The 24,456-nt window shown below is 44.1% G+C and overlaps 1 protein-coding gene across 1 annotated transcript in view; it reads right to left on the minus strand.

The window, feature by feature from the left end:
• Positions 1-7,057: 7,057 nt before the first annotated feature.
• The window catches only part of RPS6KB1 (ribosomal protein S6 kinase B1), a 503,223-nt gene continuing 485,824 nt past the window's right edge, over positions 7,058-24,456 (minus strand). Inside the window, exon 15 of the mRNA XM_078679829.1 lies at positions 7,058-10,169. Coding sequence (XP_078535955.1) covers positions 9,932-10,169 — 238 coding nt within the window. The 3' untranslated portion in view covers positions 7,058-9,931. The remainder of the gene's footprint in view (positions 10,170-24,456) is intronic.

Consider the following 24,456-nt stretch of genomic DNA (forward strand, 5'->3'; position numbering starts at 1 on the left):
TCTTTTGCTTCACTTACTTTATGATGGGGAGGTGCCTGTTTTTATTGGGGGTCCACTGATATCTGATGAAATGTTGGGCCTTGCCAGGTGATTTGTTATGGGCAGCACGACGTGAAATATGTACATATCATCATGACTCTGCTTTTCTTTTGTAAACCAATAACTGTAAACGACATACTACAAATTCGAAGAATGTTTGCCTGAAGCTGAATATTCTGTATAAAGAGAGAAGCCTGACTTTGTAAATTCGAGCAGTCTCCTGAGAATATACCCGTGTTGTACTTCTAGGACACTTGTTACCTTGGTTGCAACCAATAAACTAATCTTTGACACTCACCTAGAAGACTGAGTTTCTGTGGTCTGGATCAGGAAGAACCCGAGGTCTCTGGGTGTACGCTGACACCGCTGGGTTACCGGTTCTGTGCCGGTTCTTAAAAACCCAGTACCTCACGGGCAGGACTCTGGCACGACTCCGGCGCGTCCGCAATCCGCGTCCGCTGCGCGGATATGCTTCTGTGTCAAAGATTGCCCTAGAAACTTGGGTTGTGCTGGGATAAGTTGCGAGACAGATTCAGACATAGACCAACTTTAGGAGCGAGATCGAGAGGCATGGGACTTCCCACGTGCCTTCTCAGGTGTTCGATATGGGCGGGAAAGGGCATACTTCAGGTTCAATTTCTTATGTTTTTTTCTTTCAATTACACAAAGTTTGCAGTGCAAAGACAATTAACTCCTGTGGGTCATAGACCAGGAACGGAACCAAGACAGACCTTTGGACTTGGACCGGTCATGACGTGGAGTGTTCCGATGCCTGTTGACATACAGCTTCACCTTGCGTTGTCGCATGGCCTTCTGGTTCATTGATGAGCACCCACTGCAGGCTTTACAGTTGTGGCTCAAGCCTAGGCATCATGGGCAAACCTGATGAGGATCTGTCACATGTGCTTGTGACAGTCCTTGCAGGGTTGGAACCCTGTTGTCTAGAGAGGGGGCATTTCCCTTGCTCACAGTAAAATATTGTCAAAAACTGCCTTAAAGAGACAATTAGTTGCTTTGGTTCCATGTCTGGTGGCGCAGAAAGGAACTGATTTCAACGAGCTGGAATGGGCCCCATATATTTCCAGAACGGCATCAGTGCAGAGCCACAATGCAACACCTACAGGCAGGCAGAGGTACCACGCAAAAGTTTCCAGATCCAGTCTGATGCCTGTGGAGTATTCAAAAGGTGGGGAATCTGCAGTTAGAAAGCTCTATCAGAAAGAGTTAATACTTATAAGGAAGAACACTGAGAATTTGGATTCTATGCTTTGGCCAACTACAGTAATCTTGGTAATCCTTCTAAATACTTAGGAGTGTACCTGGAAAATTAAACACTACAAACAAAAAGTCGTGGATTCTGTCATTACATCTTGTTTCATTTTCAAATATGTCGTAAGGGTTTGCCGTTCTTAACTAAATCTCAGCATGCCATTTTGGTAGTGACTTGCATACACTTGAGACTGGACTACTGTAACAGCTTATCTTTGGGTCGCACGAGGTATATGTTAGCATTTCTCTAGCGATTTCAAAACAGAGATCACTGGTTAGTCACCAAATAAATATTTCAATTTAAATGTCTATATATTACTTACGAGATCACTGTTAGGAAGAAAAGTATGAGCTGATCAGGTCTCCGGTTTCCTATGAAGCAGTGCGCCTTTATATATACACACTCTTAATTGCTTTCACTTATTCTCAAGATGAGGAAATCTTGCATGGAGGAAACAATCATTCTGCTTTTTTGAGCCAAAGTTTTGGAACAATTTACAAATAAATAAACGGAACACAGAGGATCTTTTAAACTTCACAAAGGATTTAAAAAACTTCTAATTGTCTTAGCTGGAGTTTCCTTTTCCCTTTTGTTCTCTGCACCATGGTGCAATTTGGTGAAAGTACGCTTTACAATAAAGACAAATGAAAAAGACCGGTAAGTAAGATAGGAGTGTCCATAGGACAAAGAGCAAGGCGAGTGCTTGGTCTAGGAAAGACATTAAAGGCTTGGTGTGCACCAGGCTCGAATGAAGAAAACATTTATGCAGTGCAAGAACAAAAATGCAAACCCACATATTATACAGTACTCAAAACACAGGTGGAAAGACTAAACAATTCTCAATTAAAACAAACTAATACATTATGACAGGACAAAAAGAAAGTCCACACTAAAGTGTTAACTCAGATTTTCATTTAATTGCTATTTACAGCTGTTCGTTCTGAACTCAAGTAAGGTTCTCACAGTAAAAACGTAATACAAGATTAAAAAGCAATGTTCTTTCCCTCACACCACTTGTAAGGCAGCTGAGGAGGTTTTTTTTTTGTCCATTTCTAAAGGCAATAAGTTGATGTAAAGCCGACTTGATATAGCAGAAAAGAACATGGAATACAAATCGCGAAGGGCCAGCATTTGTACCACAGCACAAATACTACCATTAAAAGTATTGAGGCAATTTTGGGCTTTTAAAAATCAGTGTCTTAATCCCAAGGAACAACTATGGTAATACTTCATGTGCATTATCCCATACTTGTAAACAAATGTGTGCAACTGCAGACAGTTAAGTAACTTCCATTTGTGTGAACACTCAGCAATACTGATAAATTGGAAAAAACCAAATAGTATACAATTTTCATAATACAAACCGCTTCACAGCTCAACTGTGCAGTATTAGAAAATGAGGCGCAATTACCACAATTCTTGAATTACAAAACATATTCACCTTAAACCTTTGTTCACCTCTCCACCCAACTCATTGGAGGGCCTTATTAATTAGAGACCTCATCTCAAAAAGTAAGAATGATATCGCAACCCCAATCCGACTGGTCCCGCCACCAGATCTTTGCGTACTAACACAATTTATGGGAAGCTTGAGATAGAAAACAGAAAGTTGACTTACTTACACCAGTAAATGCTGAAGGTTAGAAAACAGACTGCTAGAAGAAATCTAAAGGTCCACAAAAGGCCTGATTTCATAAGAGGCCAACCTTAAAGGTCATGCATCAAAAAGCTCAAGATGAGAATACGATTATGTAATTTAAGTGCGTGGTTATTCGCCGAGGTACTGCAGCTGTGAATAGCATGGGATTTAGCAAAATATAAGATTTTGAAAATCATAATTAGAATTTAGGCTATTAATTCTGTCATCGAGCTGAATGTTATTATCCATGCCATATGACAGCACGATAGACATTACCTCACAACTTGCCTCACGGGGGAAAGCGGTATGTATTTCAAGTGACTTTCACATTTCTCAGGTTCAATATTGGCCTGGTTCAGCAATACAAAATAGCCCTTCAGGCTGTCCGGGTACAAGCCAATAAACATTAAAGGTGTAAGGCACGTGGCATATGCAAGAGTTTAAAATTTGCTTCTTGCGAACACCCTCCATTCTTATCAAAAACCAGACATGCTGCATATTAGATGTACATGGGTCCAAGTTACTGAAGGAATTTTCTCCTTCCACTCAGCCGTGAGAGTAACTGAAAACTACCCATCGGGAATGTACATACATTCATGAAACACTTCAAACACATGAATCCCCAATCTCTTTGCATACTACGTAAGTGTGGTAGATTCTGCACTGCACATTTTATAATTTTTCAAGGAAACCAGCCATACTGGTGCACCGAGAAGAGTAGTATTACATGAATCTTACCAAAACTGTGCTTCATTAATCTGCTTTCACTAGTTCTACAGTTAATAAATGCACAAAAGTATCCCTCAGCATAAGTTACAGACGCACTCACCAGTTGAAGGGAGCCTGGCCAACAAGCTGAGTTAAATACAAGCCAGCACAAAATGAGAAACGTACAGGCCAACAGATTTAATTCAGACAACTGATATTTCATTTTTTTGGTTTAACTAGGAATCAGGCATGCAAATATTTATCTTGATTTACAGGGAAAAAAGAAGACGTGAATTAAAATTACCAAGAAAAAAAAGCAAAGAACAGGACCAGTGTAGTGGTGGAAATGCATTTATCACTATAGTTTGCATGGTGCAGCACAAAACTGAGGTATTGCTGCCTTCCAAAACATATTAGTGAGGCGAAAGAGTAAAATGTTTTCTGTATTCTTAATTTACATGTCTGTCACTTAAACAGTTTCCATATTAAAACAATTAAAACACATGAAATTTTAAATCCCAAAATAATTTTCATCACACGGCATTGAACCATTTGCAGTAATATATCCTGAATTAGCTATGGTCTACTGTATTAAAAGCACCAGGGGAACACCACCTTCATCACAAAAAAAACCTAAAACAAATTAAACCTTAATAAAACTATGTAACATGAGTACAAATTAAAATCTCGTTCAAGTTTAAGCCTAATACTTTTACACAGTTAACCTCAATAAGCTTTTAATATTCCACAGTGTGATGTCCGCTGAATTCCGGTAATGTACACATTCTACGAAATTAAAGTTAGTGACACTGCTTGCAAAAGAATACTTGTTTCAACATTTAAAAAAAAGTTCTATTATGCTATAAATTCAAATGAAGACAAATTTAATATCAAAAGAAATGCCACAGAGAAAAAAGCACTTTAGGTTTCTCGAATTATTGATGCAATTTAATGACAAGAAATCTGAAAAACTGACCAAGCTGAAAAACTTCTATCCTTGGACTTATTTCTAGGTCTATGAATACTATTTAGATATATACATATATATATATATATATATATATATATATATTGGCGATTTATGTTTTTGTATTTGATTAATCTTTATTATAAATAAATACAGGGAAAATTATATTGCATAGTGTGATTTCTGCTGGGTGAGAGACGATCAATAAGACAGTCAAAAAGGTTAATACGGTTGGTAGGGTATCACTTCTTTCTTACAAACCCAAACCAGTTTCTTACTGCATGAGAGCACAACTAACCAAAAGCTAACCATGAAAGATGGGAAAACCTAATGATTGCTTGTATATACAAGTTTAACTAGTGCGCTCCTGTGTAAGGCAGAAACTGTTCTGCACAGATTAAGGGAGGTGAACTGTACACTTCTGCACTCAAAGTACACAATTCCAAAAATATATGCTAGAGAAAGAGGAGTGGGTCCTCTCAAACCAACCAAAGCATTCTGAAAGTGTAGATGAACCTTATGGCGATCACATACCCCTCAGAGTTTTTGTGGATTGCATTGCAAGTCTGATTGCTCAAGGCTTGCAATTCCTCCCTAGGACTATACAAATGACTAGTGGTATTTAATCAAGAGAAGACACTGGATCGCAAGGGCACAGGTTCCATTCCAAATTGGAAGACTAGCAAGAACGTTTTGGTGGATATGGCACTTTCATCTCATTAAGGAAAATGTACAGTACAAGTACTTCAAAGCAACACGCAGTATATGACCCAACACATTTTTTCTTTGATGGTGCCAATTACCAATAAGGGGGTGGGGTGGCGGTCTGTCTTGTTCAACTGTATTTAAACTAGTCCCAAGCAGTTAAAGTTAGAAAGCACATCAGAGTAATGCGTAGCAAACAAAATGGCCCAATCTTCGACATTTAAAACAGTAACAAAGCACTCGTCTAACGGGAGAGATGCCACTAACATTAGTTAGGTGCAATAGTACGGCTCAAAGACAAATTATGCATTGAACCATCCACCTTATACAGACTGACCACATTTCATATTGGATCAAACATTTTTAATGATGTAAATGGAGAACAGAGCACAGAAAAAGTCAAAATATAGTCATATTCTGCTTGTGATGAAGGTGCTTTGCATGACTGGATGGAGTAAAGCACCATAACAGCAGGTTCTACCTGTGGACTGGATGACACCAATAGGCAAAAAAAGACACTGAGCATGCTCCCTCCATCACAAATTAAACAAGTCTAGGTCTAATTTGCAAAACCTCAGCAGAGATGACCCTTAAATACTGAAAATATTGCTTTTTTGGAAAGGGTGGTTGTGTACTACTATCCTATTAAATCTTCTAGGTAAGGTTCACCTGTTTGAGGTAAAAAAGTGAATACAATCTTATAACTGTAGAAGAGTTTTTGTAGAACCGGACATACTGCAGAACATCACCTGAAACTGTGCCCTTGCACCTAAACGAAATGTGTTGTAATTTAAATGGTCACAGGACACCGAAATTGACTAACTTAACACAACGACACAAATGTATGGGATTCTGAAATTGAGGAAAGAAGGATTCCTCTCTGGCTTACAACTGAAAGAAGACCGCAATTTGGACAGAAGGATGGCTGAAGTCAATGTCCCAAACTGCAACAGATTTCTATTGTGTTTGGACAAAGGTTTTCTACTAAAAACGACGGAACGAAGGCGCAACAGTAAAATGGTGAAAACAACATTGATTGTCTCACGATGAAACAGTTTATTCAAGATGGGTGCGTCGCTCATCCTTAATCCATAACAACCTTTAAAGGGCAGAAGTGTTGATTCTCACATGGTTTTCTTCAAGAGATCCAGTAAGCAAACAGATGTGACCATGGGAAAGGAAACACCTGTTGTAACCCATTCCTAATAATGCTCAAATTACGAAGAAATGTGCTTATATAGCCATTTTCGTTCTATAGTCCTAAAAATCAGGAGGTTTCCTTTTACTTTACTCACACACTTTTAAACTCCTTCAGTATATATATATATATATATATATATATATATATATAAATAAATAAAAGTGTGCTCATATGGAAAACAATGGACTGTGTTTACATTCCTACTAACGTTTAAGCATGATTTTGATACTTTTTTTAATTTGCACTCCCACCACCAAATTATCTTATGAAATGTGTGCACCGTTGAAAAGGTAATCTTTATAGCATGTTTTGCTTCAGCACATGACAAGGACAGAAAAGCACAGATTGCGGTTGAGTGGTGGGGAATCTTAGAAAGCAACCTGTGTTCCATCTTCTCTGCAACAGCAATACTGATAGAGTGGACAAACTAATGAAATCAAGAGCCATCTGAAAATGTATGTGCACTCCGTTGAAGATAGAGGATAAAGCACTGACAAGAGTCAAACTGAGTATTTGACTAGAAATTAGTTTGAAGATATTATTCCTTATCCCAAAGGATCCCACATGCAGTATTGCAATACAGAAACTATTTTACCTCATTCAAGGGAGTCGTTTTTGGCTAAAGTTAAACTCAACAGTTTAAACGTAATGCCAGTACTTTCACGATGTGCTAAAACCGTGCTGCTGTAGTTTCAGAAAATACGATGAAAACTGAAAACTCTGGTTTGCAGTCAGAGGAAAACTATAGATATTTCAGGGTATACTTTGTGGTCTTGAACAGAATCCATCTTTCATCAATGGATATATAATAAATTACTTAAGCAGCAATAAAACATGATGAAACAATCTTTTGCTCCAATGAGCTTACGTAAACAGTTCATCTACATGTCTGCTAAATTACTTTCTTTTTGTTCATCTAAAAATGAAAATGTACAATCAAGTGGAAACTAAAGTAGTTTTGCATGTTATGCTGAAAAGCAATACATATTCATGAATATTTTCTCAAATTCCTGTCAGAAAAACTCATTCAGCTGAAAAAAATACCATGAACTCAAGAGATATGGCTTGGATCCTGTAGCTAAAGAGATGCTAAAAAAATAACCATCAAGACAAAGCAGATATTAGAAGGAATATCAGATTAAGACCTTTGTTCAGAAAAGCTGGACAGCAACCATTTTATGCAATCATGGATGGACAATCATAGCTGCTTTAGGCAAAAGTCTACACACAAATGTGGGCACACAATACATGACAAAAAACGTCAAGAGAATTCAAGCATCTCGCTAGCGCCATTCAGGGAAATGTATGGTTTAAGGCATATAGTAAGGTAAAGCTACCTTTATGCAATTCTTTGCACCTGTAGTGTCATGTTAAAACAGAAAATGTCCAGTTCTATAGCTTGAAAAGAGGATGGACAGTCCTGAACTCGTATCCCAAATTACTCCATGTTACTGTGGAAGACATCAGCTGAACAGCCTAATCAGCTATCTTTTGCAATTAACACAATAGCATTGGCTCTGAAAACTGGGATTTGTGGAAGTTGAGATTTTCATGGTTTAATAAAAATAGCACAAATGTATGCTAGATAACTATGAACACCTTACAAATAAATTATGCTACTACTCGTACCACACATTTTGCCATGCTTTTGGTACCTGTTAAGGATTCAGGAAGCATAAATGTCTTAAATCAATTTCCAGTTAGCATTTGTGTTTGGCCAATAAATAACCTGTGTTTGTGGCCATGGTAAAGTTCTAGCAACCAGTGCTACGAAACACATTTCAAGGCACAACCTATGTATTAATCTGGATAAACTTATTTTGTAGCTACATTTGCTACAATAAAGTGGGTTAGAGAATAGGTTTTTGAAAGGCTTAACCAAGGAAATAGGTATTCCATTCGTAAATGCAGACTACACAATTGGTCAGGAACAATCTTGCTTCAGAGCAGACTCGGACATGTACCCAACCTCCTGCGTATTTCCATCAATGGGTATACAACACTTCTGACAAAGGTTGAAAATATGATAAATAGGCTCTCCTCGACCTGGAAAAACCCTCAATAGGGATCCTAACTGCAAAAGCAGTCTCGTGCTCTAAACAGTGCTTGTCCACCTATAATCAAACACCAACTCCCAGTTAAGAAGCAAGGGGCAAACTTTCAAGCCTAAGGAACTCTTCAGCTAAAAACATCCAGGGCTCTGCCATAAACGTTACACATAATGAATAAATGCATTTAATGACATCTAAGAACATTACTGGGACAAATCCACTGTGAATTCAACTGCAGGAGAAAAGCATGCAAGAGAAATAATTCATCAAGTATCGCATAGTTAAGCAAGTGCTGTAGCCACTTCAAAATTAGCACCCTGTAGCATTTAATCTTTGCCTACACACCCATATGGCAAACCATCTGAAGCAAACTCGGCAGCCACCAAGGCAGGGTGAATCTCACTGAAATGTTGAACCAGTGTTCTGTAGCAGAAATGGCTTCTGAACAGCCCTGCGTTTCCAACTCACTGATTCCAGTTTGGGACACAATTAGCTGCGCTGAGTAAACACGTCCATTTTGGAACACCGCACAAAAAACCTTCATTTAGTCTCTAGCCTGAAAACATAATTTGTGCATCAGAATCAGCTGGAAGCAAGTAACTGTTCGGCTTCTTAATTAAAGCAGTTAACACTTGTCCGCTTTGGATACCAAATGGATAATTCTGCAGATTAAAACGTTATGGTTATCTCATGAGAATAAATCAAAATCTCAAAACATTTTGCGAAAAATGTATATACACTCACATAGATATGTATATAAAATAATGATTTGAGATTACTGTTCATCTGGATATCGTAATCACTTATTTCCCCACCCCCACAATTGTTTTCCTAGGCCAGTAACAGTGAACTGGTCACACAATCTAACTATATTTGTTGAATAGTAAATTCGGCGTCCTCAGACTTTATCCAAGCAAGTTAAAGGGAATATCCCAAATTACACAAAAAAACCAGAATTAAGACCATTGATTCTCTAGGCACCTTCTTGCCTAAAAAACTGCCATTTCCAAGCGGGTGACAGAAAAAAATATGCTCAAGGCTTGATGACGCTGCTGGCAGTTCATCATACGCCTCCCTCCTCTAATACCAGGTTAACATACTTTAGTTGTACTCTTTGCACCATTGATTGATATTAAAAAGAGGAATTTAAGTTTATCTTGACAAGCTTTCTGTAAATGTATCCTTTACAGTCCAATCTACATAAGTGGACACTGATTCTTGACGCTGTTGAGATTGACGATAAAATGAATCAAAGGCTGTACAACACCAGTTTTCTTCTCTTCCTTTCAACATGTGCACTTGTACCCTATGTTAGCATCCTGTTTCTAACAAGGAAAAAAAAGAAGCACTGTCATAGATTCATGCGTAGATGCTCTGGTCGTTTAGACATCATTGGGAAGGCTTGCTTTTTGTAGGGTCCAGAGTTGGATTGTCTTATTGGAAGAGGTGCTGATGCTTCGCCACCAACCGACACGTCCATTTGTTCCATGCTGCTCGTTTCCATCGGATATTCTGTGGCAGCCTGAGTGTTCAATGCCACAGGTGCAGCACTTCGTCCCCAGAAGTCCCCAGGGGAGATCTTTATAGGGCTTTGAAGAGAAGGAGAAACAGATCTTAAATTACAGTAGATTTGAAACCACACATTTTGTTTTATCTTAACAGACCTGGGCCTTGTTCTGTGAAAAAAGTAATCGCGCTTCAGGTAAACCACTGTGCTCAGTCAAATTCACAGAATACTGCATCATGCTTTAACATCTATACTATTTCCGAACAATTTTACAAATTGTAAAAGATGTAAACTTTTGTTTTTACAAATAAATGCATGATGGAAGCAAACATTTGCCAGTGATATGGGTTCAACAAGAAGTAGGCATATGCCATTTGGCAGAGCAAAAATTAAGTATGTGTCAATGGTCCGGGCAGGACTCATTTGCTCAAGTTGGCAAAATGCTTCGAGTTAAAAGATTGCTGCTGAAATTCGTTATGACCTTAAGGGACAACAGACTCTCTTCAAGATCAACATAGCGCGCTTTAAGAATTTCTTTTTTTTGTTTTTACAGAAAACAGCAGCAAAGCAGGAAGTTCCACCAGAAGTCCTTAATTACAATTCTTAACCAATCCCATTGTTCACTGGCACTCTCACTATAAGACAACTGCTTACTTTACTCGTAACAGTAGGGGGAAATAACCAAGAAAATACTAAACATATACACAAGCATCTTATACTGGACGTTTGTAGCAAACTAGTATCACCACATTATTTTCTACCCATAAAATACATTTTCAAAAGCAAAGACAAGGATCCTAGATTGCACTGTACACCTGGCGTTGAGAAGGACAGAACACTCTTTGTGGATCCTTCACCCTTCAAATTCCTCTCCTTACTATGTATCCCAGTACTCAAGGCTTATACCACATTGTCCAAATCCAAAAAAACTTCCTCCGAAGGATGTCATATAGTTTAAGAGGTTGGAGGAAGCCAGTCTGTATACCTGGAAGGAAGAAATAAACTAGTTACTTACCTGTGGAACAAGCTACTGGTGGATACTCTAACCACAGATTCCTCACCTTTTGAATATACGCCAGGCATTACACTGGATCCGGACAATCTTCATCAGTAACCCTGATTGCCAGTAGATGGTGTTGTGTGATTCCTCAACAGCATAATTCTGCTCCAAAAGCGACACTTACAAAAAGGAGTCACCACTTCCAGATGAAAGGAGGCCCGGGTTCTAAATACCAACTTGTCTGGAAAGAAAGTTGTGAACTGCAGGCTGACAGAGGGCCTGTAGCTCACCCACACGTTGCACTGATGTTATGGCGATGAAGAAAACTGTTCTGAGAGTGTCATGTATCCCATGCAGGCCTATTGTGGTTATCCCTATGTTAGCCCGAGTACGTTGCAGGAAGCTCTCTACTTTGCGCGCGTTACTAAAAAAATGTATTTCGCTTCTGCCACGCTGTACTTTCATACAGAACCTGCTGTTTTTGCGTGGGGCTGCGCCTCCTGTGCAGGCTCCACATGGTGGTGGGCTTGTTATTAGCCCTGTTATTATAAACTCAGTTATGGGCAAATGACCCCTAAACTGTGAAGACTTTCCTTTTCGGATTGCACAAAAAATTGTTTAGCTTGATGCTGTTTTTCCCCTTAAGGGTCCTCCGGAGAAACATAGGATCCTTTCCATGTGCTTGCCTAGTGGGCTGGTTCCCTATTTGCGCAACTGCAACACCTGGGGGACGGTGTTTGCCACTGTGTATAGGTTTGTTATGGCCCTCCCTCGATGAGCGTTCTGAATGTTCTCAAACATATACAGAATGCCCTAAATTTAGGGATGAAGCCACTGGGTAATTTTCATGTAGTTTCCGAAATGATTCTTTGTAATGTTAAAGGTGAAGCTTCGTCCTTTCTGCAGTAGCTGTCGACTGCTTGCGTGAGTTGCCTATTATCTCTGATGTTTATACATCATTGGGTCGTAATAGTTTGGGTTCCAGACCATTAGGGCAATCTTTGGGCAAATCTCCTCCTGAAAAGGATTCTTGTCTTTCCTAAAAAGACATGGGATAGGTCTAAGCATGAACGGCAGAAGCTTAGGTCTTGTGGCAGGTTAACGCAACTGGACACGCTTCTGCAGATATGATTTGCGTGCTTGCACTAACATTAAGACCCCAGAGTGTTTTCGGGTTCCTGATCCTCGTTCCTGTCAGGAATCGTCTGATCAACAATGACAATATAACACTACAAATATTGTGTATTCTCTCACAAGCCCTTGTGGTAAGTCATACATTGGGCAAACTACACAGGCAGTGAAAATGCGGGTACTACAGCACAAATCAAGAATACGTTGCAGAACTCAGGAAGCACCATTAGTCCAACACTATAAAGATTTTGACCACAACGAAAATGATATGTGTTGGTCAGTACACTTGGTGGTTAAGTCATTTGATAAAGTGAGCCTGCAAATGAAATTAAACAAACTTGAGGCCCGTATGATTCAAAAATATCAAATGGCAACAAAAGGTTTGAATGACCGCGAAGATTTTGTGACTATATTAATTGAGATCATATAGATGAATTGTTCGTTCTGGACATAATATATAGCCAGATATAATACTGTGACAGTTTTTTTTGTTGTTTCTTCATTTTGTGTATATTGTTTTTTTTATTATGCATATATTGATGTTTTTAAGATTGTGAATCCAGATTACACACTGCATGTTGTGAATGCAGGGGGGATAGGTGTTATAATTAAGTGCAGGGATTTTTCATAGTGTACTTTATTGCTTTCCCAGATGTGCAGCATTCGTTCTGTGGCACAAGTTACTACTTATGTTTAACAATATATCTTTAAGAGACATTAGTTAGTGATAGATTCCTTACCTTAGAATATTCCCCAGGCGTCAGACTGGATCCGGAAAGTTTTTTGCTTAGCAGTACCCCTGCACGTCGGTAGGTGGCGTCGTGCGGCTCCGCGTCCGTCACTGGCGTCGTGTGCGCCTAGATGACGCCACGGAGACTACTTAGGCACCACCCATGCGCGCTGACGTCAGTTCTGTACACAACTTTCCGCTAGGGCCCTAAAAGGGGATGACCTTAACCCTAGTAATCAGTTCGCAGAACGGGGAGGATGGTAAGGAATCTATCACTAACTAATGTCTCTTACAGATATATCGTTACACAAGTAGTAACTTGTGCATCTGAAAGAGACACGTTATTGATAGATTCCTTACCTTACAATAGATACCCAGCAAAACAAACCCGGTGGTGGGACTGCGAAAAGGATTACACCAAAAAGTCACGGCCAAAGAAGCAGTCTCTCCGGACCAGACTGTCAAGGCAGTAGTGTTTGGTAAACGTGTGCAGCGAGGCCCACTTAGCTGTCTGAAAAACGTCCTGCAAGGGAATCCCGCGTCACAAGGCAGTAGTGGCTGCAGTTGCTCTGGTTGAATAGTCACGCAGCCCCACAGGAGGCTTCTTCTTGGCCAAGGAGTAACATGCTTTGATGCACAGAAAGACCCACCGGGAGATGGTCAGTTTGTGCACAGCTCGACCTTTTTTGGTGCCAACATAGCCAACAAAAAGCTGATCATCCACCCGGAACTGCTGTGTATGCTGCAGATAGAAGGCGAGCGCACGTTTTGGGCCCAGACGGTAGAGCCTCTCCTCTTCTCTTGAAGGATGGGGAGGCGGAAAGAAGGTGGGCAAAGTGATGGTCTGCCTAATGTGGAAGGGCGTGACAACCTTTGGCAGAAAAGAAGGACGGGTCCGTAAAAACACCTTATCTGGATGAACAGACAGTAAAGGTTTTGAAGAAAGGATCCGGAGCTCACTCACTCTTCTGGCAGAGGTGATAGCAACCAGGGAAGCTGTTTTTAGAGTGAGAAGACGCAAAGGACAGTTATGAAGGGGCTCGAAGGGAGCACACATCAGAAAAGTCAAGACAAGATTTAAGTCCCACTGAGGCATGCCGAAGGGTACATGTGGAAACGTATGCGTAATGCCTTTAAGAAAATGGTTAACAACCGGGGACTTAAAGAGAGAAGGCTGATCTGAAAGCCGTAGAACGGCAGCGATGGCAGAAAGATAACCTTTGATAGAGCCCAGAGCAGAGCCCTGCTGCGCCAAAGAGAGAAGGAACAGAAGAACCTCAGAAAGAGGGGCAGAAAGGGGATCCACAGCCTTCGCTGTGCACCATGCCACAAATCTGTTCCACCTGCAGGCGCATACTGTCTTAGTGGAGGGACGCCTGGCTGCCAAGATTGCATCACAGACTTCGGGAGGCAAATCAAATGACGTCAACTGCTGCCGCTCAATCTCCATGCAAGGAGGTGGAGGCTGGACAGGTTCTGGTGGAGGACCGTCCCCTGCCGCTGCAACAGAAGATACTCCCGAAGACTCAATCGGATCGGGGAATCGATGGCCATGTTGAGCAGCTTGAAATACCAGGCTCTTCATGCCTAGTCCGGTGCCACAAGAATTACTTGAGCCTGGTCGTGCTTGATCTTCTTCAGCACTCTGGGCAGAAGTGGTATAGGTGGAAAGGTGTATAGAAGACTGCAACTCCACTCGCGTCAAAAAGCTTCGCCTAACGAGTGCCGCCTTGGAAATTTCAACACACAGAATTGCTGACATTGCACGTTCTCTTCGGTGGAAAATAGATCTAACCAAGGCTCTCCCCACTGTTGAAAGAGACCTTGCACCACCTCCGACTGAAGACTCCATTTGTGATCCATCATGCACCTGCGGATAAGTTTGTCCACTCTGGCATTCAGTGAACCTGCCAGGTGTTGAACCACCAGTGATATGCCCTGATGTTCCAGCCATGAGGGTCTCTTGAGGGCGCCTTGTTTATTGCAGTACCAGATGCGGTTGTGTTTTCCGTGAACACCTGGACTGCTCTTCCCCGGACAGAGGGAAGGAATGATTTCAGTGCAAGATGGATCGCCCGGAGCTCCAGAAGGTTGATGTGAAGCTCGGACTCCGCCGGAGACCAGAGGCCTCTGATTTCCGCCTCTCCTATGTGGCCGCCCCATCCCAGAAGGGATGCATCTGTCACCACTGTGTGTTCTGGTTGGGGAAGGGAGAGGGATCTGCTGTTAATCCAATCCTGGTTCGTGAGCCAAGCCACCACTGCAATTGCTGTGCAGTGCCCTCAGAGATCTGGACGCAATCGGACAGATTCCCCATATGCTGCGCCCACTGGAACTTGAGGTCCCACTGCAAGCCTGCATATGTCAACTGGAATGATCGACCAGCAGGATACAGGAGGCCATGAGGCCCAGCAGCCTCAGAGTCATCCTGACCAAAACCCAGGATTGAGGCGGAGAGATCGGAATCATAGCCCGAATATCCCGGACTTGCTGTTCGGGAGGATAAACCCGAAACGGTGTTGTGTCCAGAACCGCTCCGAAAAAGAGGAGCTTCTGAGGGGGGGTGAGTGAGGGGATCAGGTACAACTTCGGCACGCTGATAAGAGAACCCCAGCGAATGCAGGAGGTTGCCGTAGTTGGAGGTGGGAGACGACTGCCTGGGGCGAGCACACCTTCAACAACCAGTCGTCAAGATAGGCGGAAGACTGTAGCCCCTGATCTGCGCAGATGAGCTGCGACCACCGCCATCATTTTTGTGAACACCCGAGGGGTGCTGGGAAGGCCAAAGGGAAGCACGGTAAACAAAGTGCTTGTGGCCTTCCGTGAATCGCAGGTAAAGCCGGTAGGCCGGCATGACGGAGATGTGAAAATAAGGGTCCTGCAAGTCCAACGCTACCATCCCGTCTCCATGGTTGAGGGCAGACAAGACCTAAGCCAGGGTAAACATTTTGAACTTCTCCTACCGGAGGAAGCGGTTGACATCCCTGAGATCCAAGATAGGACGCATGCCCTTGTCCTTCTTGGGCACCAGAAAGTAGTAGGAATAACAACCACTACCTACTTCTGGGGCAGGAACGCGCTCGATGGCTCCCTTTGGCAAGAGAGCCGTAACTTCCTGTTGGAGAAGGACCAGATGATCCCCCGACATGCAATGGTTCTGGGGTGACATAGCTGGAGGGATAGTCGCGAAGGGGAGGGAGTAGCCCCTTCGGACTATCTGCAAAACCCACCTGTCCAAGGTGATGGTGCGCCAGTGGGGGAGCGGATGGCGTATCCTGCTGCCCACTGTGTTTGAAGGGCCTGAAAGGTCGGACTAGGAAGGTTTGAAGGCTGCTGCAGAGGGCCAACTTCGGCACGCTGATAGAGAACCCCAGCGAATGCAGGAGGTCGCCGTAGTTGGAGGTGGGAGACGACTGCCTGGGGCGAGCACACCAACAACCAGTCGTCGAGATAGGCGGAAGACTGGAGCCCCTGATCTGCGCAGATGAGCTGCGACCACCGCCATCATTTTTGTGAACACCCGAGGGGCGCTCGGAAGGCCAAAGGGAATCACTGTGAACAAAGTGCTTGTGGCCTACCGTGAATCGCAGGTAAAGCCGGGAGGCCGGCAGGATGGAGATGTGAAAATAAGGGTCCTGCAAGTCCAACGCTACCATCCAGTCTCCATGGTCGAGGGCAGACAAGACCTAAGCGAGGGTCAACATTTTGAACTTCTCCTACCAGAGGAAGCGGTTGATATCCCTGAGATCCAAGATAGGACACAGGCCCTTGTCCTTCTTGGGCACCAGAAAGTAGTAGGAATAACAACCACTACCTACTTCTGGGGCAGGAACGCGCTCGATGGCTCCCTTTGCCAAGAGAGCCGTAACTTCCTGTTGGAGAAGGACCAGATGATCCCCCGACATGCAATGGTTCTGGGGTGACATAGCTGGAGGGATAGTCGCGAAGGGGAGGGAGTAGCCCCTTCGGACTATCTGCAAAACCCACCTGTCCAAGGTGATGGTGCGCCAGTGGGGGAGCGGATGGCGTATCCTGCTGCCCACTGTGTTTGAAGGGCCTGAAAGGTCGGACTAGGAAGGTTTGAAGGCTGCTGCAGAGGGCCAACTTCGGCACGCTGATAGAGAACCCCAGCGAATGCAGGAGGTCGCCGTAGTTGGAGGTGGGAGACGACTGCCTGGGGCGAGCACACCAACAACCAGTCGTCGAGATAGGCGGAAGACTGGAGCCCCTGATCTGCGCAGATGAGCTGCGACCACCGCCATCATTTTTGTGAACACCCGAGGGGCGCTCGGAAGGCCAAAGGGAAGCACTGTGAACAAAGTGCTTGTGGCCTACCGTGAATCGCAGGTAAAGCCGGGAGGCCGGCAGGATGGAGATGTGAAAATAAGGGTCCTGCAAGTCCAACGCTACCATCCAGTCTCCATGGTCGAGGGCAGACAAGACCTAAGCGAGGGTCAACATTTTGAACTTCTCCTACCAGAGGAAGCGGTTGATATCCCTGAGATCCAAGATAGGACACAGGCCCTTGTCCTTCTTGGGCACCAGAAAGTAGTAGGAATAACAACCACTACCTACTTCTGGGGCAGGAACGCGCTCGATGGCTCCCTTTGCCAAGAGAGCCGTAACTTCCTGTTGGAGAAGGACCAGATGATCCCGACATGCAATGGTACTTGGGTGACACAGCTGGAGGGATAGTCTCGAAGGGGAGGGAGTAGCCCCTTCGGACTATCTGCAAAACCCACCTGTCCAATGTGATGGTGCGCCAGTGGGGGAGGTGATGGCGTATCCTGCTGCCCACTGTGTTTGATGGGCCTAAAAGGTCGGACTAGGAAGGTTTGAAGGCTGCTGCAGAGGGGGCAGTGGTGGACTGGCCTGCCCGCTGGCCCCCAGAACCACGTTGGTGGTTCCCACGTTCCCGGCCACGCTGAGGTGGAACAGCTTGCGCTAGCCTGTGGCTCTGAAAGGAACGTGTTGGGGCACCCCTTCCGTGGCCACGGAATGGGCAAAAAGCCGACCGTGCAGGAAGCATGGTGGAGAGGCCCAAGTACTTGGGCGTAGCTCGAGTGTCCTTGAAGCGCTCTAGCGCACTGTCTGCCTTGTCGCCGAACAGGTGATGGCCATCAAATGGGCATGCCCATCAAAGTGTTCTAGACATCCCCTCAATAGCCAGTCGTTCTCAACCAGGCATGACGGCGAAGCGCCACCGACGTTGAAATGTCAGTGTCCAGTCCACAGCAGATGGCAAATTTTGCTGCGTCTCTCCCCTCGGGAACAGCACGGTAGAGTACGGCCCGGGCCTTCTCCGGACACTGAGGCAGCACTTGCGCTACCGTATCCCACACGGAGTGGGACTAACGGACCAAGAGGCATGCAGTGTTAACCGACTGCAGCCCTAAGCTGGAGGAAGAAAACAACTTTCTTCCCAAACTGATCCAGCTTCTTGGATTTCCTGTCCGGTGGTGAGGTAGGGAAGGTGCTTTGGGACGCTAAGGCTTGGACTACCAAGCTCTCGGAGGAGCGGTGTTGGGAGAGGAATGTGGGGTCGCATGGGGCCGGGGCGGTGGCATCGGGCAACCATCCTATCTACAGAATCCCCTGTGGTGGGCCTGGACCAGGTGCCCAAAAGGATGTCCGTGAGGGCTAAATTAAACGGCAGCAGGGGCTCCGAAGGTTGAAGCTCCTCTGTCAGGAGGTTAGTCTTGACTGCCACAAGCCACTGCTCAAGGTGTAGGGCCTCGGCCGCCCTACACAACACCACTGAATAAGACGCTCCCTCCTTCATAGCAACGTAGGAGAAAACATGACAAGGTCTGGTGAGCTGTCCAGACCACTGGCCTCCCCCAGTTCCTCTATCCAGTCCGGATCGTATTCCAGCTGAACAGTGAGAGGGTCTTCAGACCCCTCTCAGTCTTCCTCACCCTCCTCTGGCTGCCAAACTGGCTGAAAATGGCCAGGGTAGAGTGTACACATTAGGGGCCCAGCCCCACTAGGGACAACAACATGCATCAACATAGAAGTGATTCTTGGCAATAAAAAACGTTCAATCAATTTTTTTTCTTTTTTGTTCATTAAAATAAACTTTTATGTTTCCACAAGATTCTTAAAGGACTTATTACATCCAAAAACTTCTAAATTACATTTGTACAAATTTATATGTTACAACCAATAACACAATATACATTATTCATTTCACACCCAATGCATTTCGAGACCGATGTCTCTTCGTCAGGGGTATAACTGCAAAAGAAAATGTATCATGAGACCAATTCATATGAAAAAAATAAAAAACTTCAAAAAGCATCCAGCACTATTCTATGTGACTCAATTGATCATGCCCAATCACCAACACCTGTGTAACATGCCACTTCAATTCAACTTACTTGAAATCCTCAATGTATTCCTAAAAGAAATCATTGTAAAAAAAGACACAGACTTAACAAAAACACCCGTTTTTGATTTTTATGATCGTCCCGCCGCGATCACGTGACGCGGAAGGACTACTTCTTGCCCTTAAGCAGGGAGAGCGTAATGGCGGTTGTTTATATTGCTGAGAACGGGTGGAGACGCAAGCAGGATTCTCATCGATCTGTAAGATTAGTTATCCAGTAGCTTTATTGGAGATTCCTCAGATCGTTTAACGTACAGAACGTTAATATTTTGTCCTCCGATTCTCATTAACAGATTACTCTGGCTTCAGAATTATCGGAGCATTGCTTTTAGGTAAGAGCAGAGTTTTCCATGGTTCTCGTGTGTTTTTGTGGTTGTGTTTTTCGGACTTTTGACGAGGGTTTATATAATTTTACAGTGCCAGGAATACAGAGGAAGACAGCGCACGTTCCATCTTGGTCAGAATTTATCGTAAATTAAGGTACATAGGTGTTGTGGTACATGAGTTTAAATTGAATCAAAAATTGTGGTTAGATCCTTGTTAAGTCTGTCTTTTTTACAATGATTTCTTGTAGGAATACATTGAGGATTTCAAGTAAGTTGAATTGAAGTGGCATGTTACACAGATGTTCGTGATTGGGCATGATCAATTGAGTCACTTAGAATAGTGCTGGTTGCTTTTTGAAGTTTTTCATTTTTTTCATATGAATTGGTCTCATGATACATTTTCTTTTGCAGTTATACCCCTGACGAAGAGACATCGGTCTCGAAATGCATTGGGTGTGAAATGAATAATGTATATTGTGTTATTGGTTGTAACATATAAATTTGTACAAATGTAATTTAGAAGTTTTTGGATGTAATAAGTCCTTTAACAATCTTGTGGAAACATAAAAGTTTATTTCAATGAACAAAAAAGAAAAAAAAATAATAAATTGAATGTTTTTTATTGCCAAGAATCACTTATATGTTGATGCATGTTGTTGTCCCAGTCGCCCTAGTGGGGCTGGGCCCCTAATGTGTTTATAGTTTATGCTCAGTAGACATTAACACAACATTGCACACTTACCGAAAGACCAGAGTAAATTGAATCTGAGTGCGCCAGGTACACTATCATTTCAGGGTAGAGTGTAGGCACAAAAGTACCCATCAGTGTTGGATCCGGCATCTGTCGACGCCGGTCCAGCTCCAGTAGACGCCGGTCAGGCTCTTATCCACATCGGGTTGAAAGCCAGGGTCGACACCGGCTGCGGACGTGGTGCCGGTGGAATCGGCACCTGTGGCGATGTTACGAGGGCGACTGGCACCAATCCGGATCCAGGCCTGGATCCAAGGGGGTCACAGGCGCCAAAGGCCTAGGGCCTCCAGCCGAGTCTGCGGGGCCCGAAGGCGCACCGGCGGAGTCGGACTGCCCAAAGATGAAATGCATCGCCGCGTAAAATTGACAAAGCTGGGCAGGGGTTGCTCCAGGTCCCGGGAAGGGAGCTAGGGCCGGAGTCAACCATGAAGGCTCCGCACGTGGAGCTGCGGGCGTGGCACCACCCGCACCCTTCGCCGTGTCGGACGAGGGGAAGTCGAAGAGTGACGATGCGTCTTCATGATTGCTCTGCGATCGGTCCCGTGACCTACCACGTGAGAGGGACCTCGAACGACGCGGAGTCGACTGCTGGGCCTCGAGGAGTTTTCAGGACCGCTACCGCGAAGACTTCAGGCCATGGTCTGGCAGTTGAAGCATGGCTTGTGGTCGTGCTCTTGGCAGTAGAGGTGCGGATTAGTCACCGACATCAGTCGAGTACAGGAACCGCAAGCCTTAAAACCAGGCATCCCTTGTGCACCGGGAGTCTATGTAAGACTCAAAAAGAAGTCTACAAAAGTCGCAAAATGTCAGTTGAAAAATGACTGGGGGTACTGCTTTCTCCAGATCTGCGCTTGCTGGTGTGGAAAAAGAAATAATTGACGTCAGCGCGTGAGGGTGGCGTCTAATAAATTTCACAACCTGATCCCTGCGACCAAGACGCCGGAAAGACACTCTTTACCTACCAACGCACAGGGGTACTGCTGATGAAAAACTCTCCTGGATCCCGCCTGACGCCTGGGGGATATTCTAAGCTAAGGAATCTATAACTAACTGTTTCTTTCAGATACTTGCTGTAACTGATTGCACTGATTCAATTTTTTTTGTTGGTGTTATGCCATGGCATTTATCTCTGAAGGCTTGGCTGACCTACACTACAAACACTTTGGTTTGACTTCCCTCCTGATGTCTATTGTCAAATTGGTGCTACCATCCTGACCAAGGGGAGGGTGTCGTGTGTCCCGTGCAGGCCTATTGTGGTTTTCCTGGTATTCGCCTGAGTACGTTGCAGGCTATGCTGCGTTTTGCACAAGTTACTACACAAACATTTTAATTCTGCCACGCTGTACTGAACACGGTAGACAAGGTCAAACAACAATGCCCCTTGTTATTCTGTTCAGGCTATAGCACTTCGACAAAACACAGAAATTCAGCTGCTGTTGGTGAACACGTACTCTGTCATATGGGTATGCAAAGACATGCAGAACACATACTTATATAGAGATTTTTCATGGAAGAAAGATTGCGGCTACACCTGAGATGTAGAACTTTCATCTGTGCATGCTAAGGTATGGGGTCCACTGCAAACATCCAGGGATTATCCAATATATAATCACTTTGCTTCTGTAGATGGGGAGAGGGTTTAGTCTACCCTGATATGACAGAGCATTTTATGGATTACTTACTATGCTGACAGTATTTGTGTTCGGCATCTTCTTACTTACTGTGGCATGTATACTGCATACTAGAGCAAGATAGTTAAAATAAATATTTTAAACTCTTTTCGTCTGTTTGATTTTATTGTGGGCAAGTACGAGTATAAGAGCGAAAGGGTGTGTCCTGTTCTCGCGATGCCTGAGAGGATCGGGAGTATTGTGTTCTGGAGTGTCTAATCACTTATTCCTCTGTGAGTGAGTAGGAGAGCAAGTGAGACACTATAGCTAGACGGTCCCGGGCTCATGGTTACTGAGGTGGTAGGATGACTCTGTCCCTGCCTACTAAGGTTCTTTGGTCCAAATCATAGTTCTCTGACTCCGTAGAATCCCTGCAACACGAGTGGGAAGACTTAATGGAAAGCTGTGCAGAGGTACAAGAGGTGTGCACTTAAGGAATGAGATAACTAAATTCAGGTTCCATGGGACATAACTAAAGGAGTAGGTGGAAAAGTATGTTGCAATCCTTTTAATAAATGCATCACAGCAAGTGATTTGAATAAAGGCAGATCTGGCAACCGTACAAAAGGCTGGAAGAACAGCCAAATAAACTTCAACTGTGCCCCAGGCAAGACCTTCATGGGCTAAGGACAACACAAAAAGCAACACTTCAGAAAGTCTGGCATGAAGTGGGTGTATCTGCAGAGTCTTGCACCAAGTCCCAACGACAGCCATTTACAAATTTAGTGGAGGAGCACCTGGTTGTCAAAATGATACAACTGCGGGAGGGAGGTAGAATTCAGTCAACTACCGCAACTCAATCTCCAAGAATAGGGTTGAAGATTGCGCAGGCAGGCATGCAAAACCGTGAGCTGCCGGTGCAACAGAAGATCTTCTCGAAGTGGAAGCCTGATCGGAAGACAGATCACGCTTAGGAGTTCTGGGTACCACAATCTCCTGACACAATCCCGTGCCACTAGTTTGACTTTAGCCCGAACTCTGGGCAGGTAAAATAGCAGTGAAAGGTGCACCAGGAGTCCGAGGAGGAATATATCTCAGAGAAAGAGCCATCTATGAAATTCCAGAAAGCAAAAGTGTTGGCATAATGCATTCTTGTCAGTGTTATAAATAGAGGCAAGTTTCTCCCCATCTGCAGAAGATTCCTTCTGCCACCTCCGGAAGTAACTACAGTTCGTGATCGGCTGCATCAAAGTTTATACACCTTAGCGTTTAGACATCCCGTCAACTGTTGAACCACCAGGAAAGTCCCCCGGTGTTTCAGCCACTTCAAGAGGTGTAGTGCCTCCTGACTGACATAGGAGTCACAATCCAAATCCCAATCTGCTTGTTGCAGTACCAGATGGAGGTGTTGTTGTCCATGAACACCTGCACTAGCTGACCTTGGATTGATGGCAATGAAGGCTTTAACTTAGTGGATGGCCCGGAGCTCAAAAAGTTTGATGTGGAACTGACCCTCCACTGGAAACCAGATGACTCTGATCTCCACCTCAACCCAGATGCAATGTATCGTTCACCACTGTCAGCTCTGGGTTAGGTAAGGGAAGGGTGTGCCGCGAAACAGCAGCAGCAGTCTTCCAAAATCCAGACAATCTTAAAGACACTCCTAGTGCTATGCCAATGGGACGTCAGTCCATCAGCCACTGCAGCCTTACAGTCTTTTTCACTGACATCCAGTACAGAGGCTGAAACATCAAGATCATAACCCAAACGACCTGGACTGTACACTCCGGCAGAAAAGCACAAAACTGCACCATGTCCAGAATAGCTTAGATGTAAGGGAGGGTCTGGGAAGTAGTCCGGTGTTACTTCGGCACGTTGATAGTGAACCCCTCTGTAGTCTGGAGGCGGGTGACGTCTGCCTAGGGCGAATCCAGCCTCAGGAGCCAGTCGTCGTGCAGGGAAGGACTTGAACAACCTGACCACCAAAGATGTGCTGCAACCACTGCCATCACTTTCATGAACATCTGGAGGGCACTGGTGAGGTCAAAGGGGAGCACATTGATCAGATTTGGGTAGTAAGGCAAATTGGGAGCATATTTATCAGAAATTGTTCCAGCCTCACTTGAACCACAAATAGCACCTGTGAGTCTGAAGGAGGGGGATGTGGAAATCAGTGTCCTGTAGGTCCAATGCTACCCTGAGTCTCCAGGGTCAAGCGCAGACAATCCTGGAACCAGAATGAGCCATTTGAATTGGTCCTTTACAAAAGGTAGTGAGAGGATGAAGGTCTAAAATACGACCAAGGCTTCTGTCCTTTTTCAGCACAAGTAAATAGCAAGAGTAACACCCAGATACTATATCTGATGCTGGGACCCCCCACTCTATGGCCCCTTTAGCTAAAGGACTTGCACTTCCTGCTGCTAGAGGGACAGA

This window comes from Lissotriton helveticus, chromosome 3_1 (assembly GCF_964261635.1).
Source record: "Lissotriton helveticus chromosome 3_1, aLisHel1.1, whole genome shotgun sequence".
Taxonomy (NCBI): domain Eukaryota; kingdom Metazoa; phylum Chordata; class Amphibia; order Caudata; family Salamandridae; genus Lissotriton; species Lissotriton helveticus.